This window comes from Schistocerca nitens, chromosome 3, assembly GCF_023898315.1.
Source record: "Schistocerca nitens isolate TAMUIC-IGC-003100 chromosome 3, iqSchNite1.1, whole genome shotgun sequence".
Taxonomy (NCBI): domain Eukaryota; kingdom Metazoa; phylum Arthropoda; class Insecta; order Orthoptera; family Acrididae; genus Schistocerca; species Schistocerca nitens.
In genome coordinates this window covers 308,480,940-308,486,797 of record NC_064616.1, presented here as the reverse complement: position 1 = coordinate 308,486,797, position 5,858 = coordinate 308,480,940, and the positions used below count along the sequence as shown (strand labels likewise).

Below are 5,858 nucleotides of genomic sequence, written 5' to 3'. Positions count from 1 at the left end.
CTCAGAGTTTGTGTGATTAGAGATGCCCTTGTGTGATTTGATGCCTTATTTTGGCCCTGTAACAACAGTCATTGATTCATTTATTTCTAGTTATGGTTTGCTAATGAAAAGTCTAAAGTGTTGGTGAAAGCATTACTTCTCGTTCTTGGAGGCAGGGCGTGTAAACAGCTATTTCCACGGAAAGAAATTTTTGGGAGAAAAACAAGTTGAAAACACTGTCTCACAAGGTATTCCCTAAAAGTGTTATAAGAGACTTAGTTGTTGAAGAAATAAATCCAGAGCAGATACGAGGACGTCGTTCAACTTCTGATGATTTGGAATGCTTGAATGGACAGTTGTAGATTATCAACAAGCTTCCTGGGAACAAGAATAAGGATTGTGCAGAATGTGTAGACAAAAAAGGAAGGTTATAGGTGTGAAACTGTGTATTACTGCGAAACGTGTACACTAAACGCTGCTCTCCAGCCTGATGAGTGCTTCAAAAAATATTATACAATGAACAGTTTTGTAATTTAATATTTTTGAAATACAGGGTGGGATTAATTAAAGTCAAACTTTCAAAACTCTGTAGAAATAACAGCACTGGTCAGAATGACGCCAAATTGCAACGGAATATTATCGGAGAAGGGGAAAACTTATGGAAGAAGTAAAAATAGTGTGAAAATTTAACAATAGATGGCGCTGTGTGTGTCAGAATATGTAAATGAAAACACCTGTAATGCGCACGACCCATTGAAGTTGGTATAAACATGGTGGGCACTCTACATTTCCTCCATTCGCGTCTGCAAAGTTTGGCATGGCTGTCTCAATGCAGGATCGCGCTCTGCTTGTAAAGCTATATAACAAGAATGATGACTGTGCACATGTCGCTCTGCAGAATTTCCAGACACTGAATGGTTTGAAAAAAGGCATTGCTCCGATGACTGCCGTGGGTCTGGAGAAAATGATTCGGAAATTCGAAAAGATGGGTTCTTTTGGTGTGCAACCTGGTAGAGGAAGGAAACGAATTGATTCGATGTTATTGGAAGCAGTGGCCACAGCAGTGCAGGAGGAGACGAGTAGTTGTGTGAAAATATGTAGTGCATGGAGAACTGCCTAAACACTGAACATACCTGTGAGCAAGGTGTGTAGAATCCGACGAAACATCATTTTTTGCTATCCATTCAAAATTACCCATTTGCACGAGTTGCTTCCTGTTGACCAGCCAGCAAGAGAGATCTTTGCTTCAGAATTTCTTGCTCACATGGAAGTGGACAATGATTGGCTGTGGAAGATTTTGTGGACAGAAGAATCACACTTCTATCGGAGAGGATATGCCAATACACAGCACTGTCGAGTATGGTCAATGGAAAATCCACACGCAAATCAACCAGTACCACTTCATCCTGAAAAGGTCACTGTGTGGTGTGAGTTTACCGCATCATTTACCATAGGGCCATATTTTTTCGAAGAGACTGGTGCTTCTGGTCCTGTTGCCAGTACCATCACTGGTAAGTGCTATGAGTGTCTTTTGTGCAACCACGTCTTTCGAGCTCTGCAACAGCGTGGATGTGTGGAAGGGATCATTTTTATGCAAGGTGGCGCAGCTCTGCACACTGGAAATCCAGTTAAGCAGCTGCTGAAGTGCCATGCTGTTTCTCGATTTCAACTTTTTGCAGAAAATGGCGGACAGCATATTGAACATGCTATACGCCAGTCACGCGGAAATTAATAATCCGATTTGATTTTTGATTCATGTTTTTTATGAGTTTTTTGGCCTCTGGATAATTAAAAACCGATGTAATTGATGGTTTTTATCTGGTTTTTAGCTCAGGACAATTAAAAACCGATTTTTCCCATCCAATGTGATATGACCTTGCTGTGGTGGATGGGCTTACGTAACTAACAGTATCACACCTGTACACCCATGCACATTGGGTAGTACAGTTTGTTTAACCTCAAATGTACGCCTTATGCATTGTTGTATAATTCATTTATCTTTTGTAGTCCACCACTATTGTATTATGATGCTTACAGCGCCATCTATTGCTGCATTGTGTAACTATTTTTCTTCTGGCATACGTTTTCCCCTTTCTCCGATAATATTCCATTGCAATTTGACATCATTCTGATCAGTGGCATTATTTCTACAGAGGGTTGAAAGTTTAACTTTAATTATAATCACCCTGTATATATGATACACAGGTGATATAAAAATACAAAAAGCTGGCATACAGCACTTACTTTCATTCCATAATGTCATATGGGATTCTTTTTTGCGCTAACTCATCAAGCCGTGCTATCAGTAAGATTTTCTATGTACAAAAACTGGTAATAAGAATTATTTGTGATGTGAACTCAAGAACATTTTTCAGAGGTCTGTTTAGGGGACTAGGCTTATTGACTTCTGTTTCTTATTATATTTATTCCTTAATGAAGTCTGTCATTGAAATAATTCTATTTCTCAAAACAACAGCTCAGTTCATGGAATCAATAATACAAAGAGGAATAACCTTCACAAAAATTTAAAGTCACATAATTTGGTCCAGAAGGGTGTCAATTATTTAGGAACATACATTTTCCAGTAACATGCCAGCAGCCATAAGGATTTTAACTGCCAGTAAAATTCGATTTAAGAGGAGCCTGAAGGATTTATTGGCGACTATCACCTTTTACTCCATTGATTTTTTGAACAGAATCAACTTACATTTACCTGTCACTGATAATATCAAATAACGCGAGTATTAGTGTAATCTGACTTATCTACAAACTCAGTGCAGCAATGTGATCTTTATAAATAGGTGTTGTAAAATGAATTTTCTATTTAATGATGCATGGCCGTTGTAGCCAAAGAATTATTGTGTACACCTCAGTGTAATGAACGTTTAAATGAAATGTCTTGAAACACATTTGCTATTACATTTTACATGAAAATATATTTAATGTCTTTTTACTTATTCCACATCCATTAGGACCATTTAACTTAGGATATGTGGAAGGTACATTAGCATATTTGTTTCTCTTTGTAAATATTTATGGTGTATTCATGCTTTTCTGACATATTCTTCACTCTGGTGGATCTCCTCACTATGGATTTATTGTAATGGAAAGTACATATAATCTAATATAAATTAATAAGAATGTCCCAGAACTTTCAGAAACATGAAGGTGAATAAAAAAGTATTTGGAGGTTCAAGAAAAGCAATCATTAGCATTAGATTTCGTAGGAAATAGAGGAAGTAAAAAGGAGAGCAGCATGTTTCGTTACAGGTTCCTTTGGTGTCACGAGATGCGTAGCCAACTGCAGTAGCTGACATTGCAAGAGAGGTATTCTGCACCATGGTATGATGCACTGTTAAAGTTCTAAGAGAGTGCATTCCTAGAAGAGTCAACCAATATATTGCTTCCTGTTACATTTATCTCACAAAAAGGCAATCAAGATAAAATCAGATTGATTTGAGGGCACAGAGAGACTTACTAGAAATCATTCTGTAAGTAGGCTGTTTAGGTTTTCTTCATTGGTAACGCCATGTAGCACTCTGTATGAAAATTACTGGCTGTGCTGTGTGCAGTCTGTGGCTGGTTTGCATTGTTGTCTGCCATTGTAGTTTTGGGCAGCTGGATGTTAACAGCGCATAGTGTTGCACAGTTGGAGGTGAGCCACCAGCAGTGGTGGATGTGGGGAGAGAGATGGCGGAGTTTTGAAATTTGTAAGACTGGATGTCATGAACTGCTATATATATTATGACTATTAAGGTAAATACATTGTTTGTTCTCTATGAAAATCTTTCATTTGCTAACTATGCCTATCAGTAGTTAGTGCCTTCCGTAGTTTGAATCTTTTATTTAGGTGGCAGTAGTGGCGCTCGCTGTATTGCAGTAGTTCGAGTAACGAAGATTTTTGTGAGGTAAGTGATTTCTGAAAGGTATAGGTTAATGTTAGTCAGGGTCTCGCGTCTGTCGGCCGTCGTAATTTAATATATTATTATTGTTATTATTATTTTTTGATTGTTGCCGACTTACGTGGTGGGCCTTAATAAAAAAAAGTTCCTTTTCCATTTTTATACCCTCATTGTATCTCAGCATACAAAGTTTATGGCTGTCATTCGTGAATGTGCCCTCACTACACCATCCTGCAGCCGACAACGGAGAGCGTATTGTGGCTGTCTTTAGTTTAACGGATGAGCATTAGTGGGTTCACAGTTGTCTGTCACTTCCACTAACCTCACATTGTGGTTCTGGTTGTTGTTGTTGCTACTGTTGGGTTGGCCGCCCTGCCTCCCCGATGGTGTATTTTGATATTGTGTATGGCTCTGGTTTTGCGGTGGTCGGTTGTAACTTCCTGACATTTTCTGTGATGGACCTGGGTTGGCGTTCCATTGTGGCGCTGAGTTTTGTTGCCACTGTGGTGTCGGTTCATTACAACCACGCCACTGGTTTCGGTTGTTTCGCTATTGCGGATTGCGTTACCATTATATCCATTACTCATGCGTCCATCATTATGTCTCTTTCGATTTTGACGATTATAACCATTGCCGTTATAACCATTGCTATTGTTTGTGCCTCGATTCTGTTGCCGGTGCTCTTGCCTATTCCCATTGCCATTTGGTACTAAGTCACTACCGTTACTGTGGCTGCTATTGTAATCAGATATTTGTTGATTACAGCCTGCATGGTTCCACTTGTTTTCGGTTTTCATATCTTCGATCAATAAGTCAACAGAATCCACTATTTCCATGAATTGTTCTATATCGTATTCCAGCACATTGATGAAATATCTTTTAATTTCACTGGGCAACTTCATTTTTATTAATCTGATTATGTCACGATCGGACATTGGCTCGTCCCAGTACTTGGTTTTGTTTATATACTTTTCGAAATATTTGCGTAACGTTCCCATCTTAGGATTGTACATTTCTGGACTGTACAACTCCTTTCGTAGTCTTTCTTGGACGCTATCGGACCAGAATTTTTGCAGGAATGCACCTTCAAACTGTTGCATTGTTAGACATTTTTCGGACACGTCGGTGGCCCACAGTGCCGTGTCACCTTGAATAAAGGACACCACGAACTGTATTCTTTGTCTTTCCGTCCATGTCCTGGGAAACACATTCCTGAAGCTCTTAATAAATACCACAGGGTGGACATTTCGTTTTTCGCTATTGAAGGGTTGGAATGTCCTGTGTTTTATTACATTGTCCTCCTTTTTGCACATCTGATTGCTACATTCTGTGACCTTCATTACTTCGTGATGTGCGCTGCACGGTATCGCATGGTGTTCGTGCTCATAATTCGCATTAGGTTGCGGTTGCGCACTCGCACCCTGCAACCGTCAGCGTTATTATAGTAATCAGTACGTGGAGTCGGATTCATTATCTGTCCGCCACTGTTTACATTGCTTTCCAACACAGACAGTCTCCGCGCAACCTCCTGTTGCCAATTTGGCGACTCCGCTGTCACACGGGATTTGATCTGTGTTAATTCGGCACGTAGTGCGGCAGCGCTAGCGTCAATATGTACAATCGCGGCCGCAATCGCTTGTTCTACAGCTGTTTTTACGTCACTTTCAATCTTTGCAGATATCTCGCGATCCTTTACTTCTAGCCATTCATTTAATTTTCTTTCTACTTTTTGAGCTTGCACTTCCAAATATGCGTCAATACTTTTCCATGCATCTATCTCCACATTATCCACGCGGTTGGTTAAAGTCTGGACATTGTCTTCAAGCCTAGCCTGCGATATCTGTAATTTTTGCATTTTGCCGGCTAAGCTTTGCACAAGATCGGGTATTTCTTTGCACGCGTCCTGCATCTCGGCAAGTTCGCTTCGGATACTGTCTAGTTTCGTTTCATTGCGCTGCTCTTGCTCACGTAGCATCT

At 39.9% G+C, this 5,858-nt stretch overlaps 1 protein-coding gene across 1 annotated transcript; it reads right to left on the bottom strand.

Moving 5' to 3' along the window:
• Positions 1 to 220: 220 nt before the first annotated feature.
• LOC126249199 (N66 matrix protein-like) lies at positions 221 to 4,717 on the bottom strand. Its single transcript, XM_049950853.1, has 2 exons — positions 4,258 to 4,717; positions 221 to 357 (listed from the first exon to the last, which is right to left on the bottom strand). The coding sequence occupies exons 1-2, from the start codon at positions 4,715 to 4,717 to the stop codon at positions 221 to 223; spliced, it is 597 nt and encodes a 198-aa protein (XP_049806810.1).
• Between the last annotated feature and the right edge of the window lie 1,141 nt (positions 4,718 to 5,858).

Bases quoted from the DNA above. Each gene is read 5' to 3' on its own strand.
- LOC126249199 (XM_049950853.1), bottom strand. From the start codon at position 4,717: ATGGAAATAGTGGATTCTGTTGACTTATTGATCGAAGATATGAAAACC. The intron at 358-4,257 runs GCAGGGCGGCCA...TCTTGTTCCCAG, and splicing joins CAAAATACACCATCGGGGAG to GAAGCTTGTTGATAATCTAC.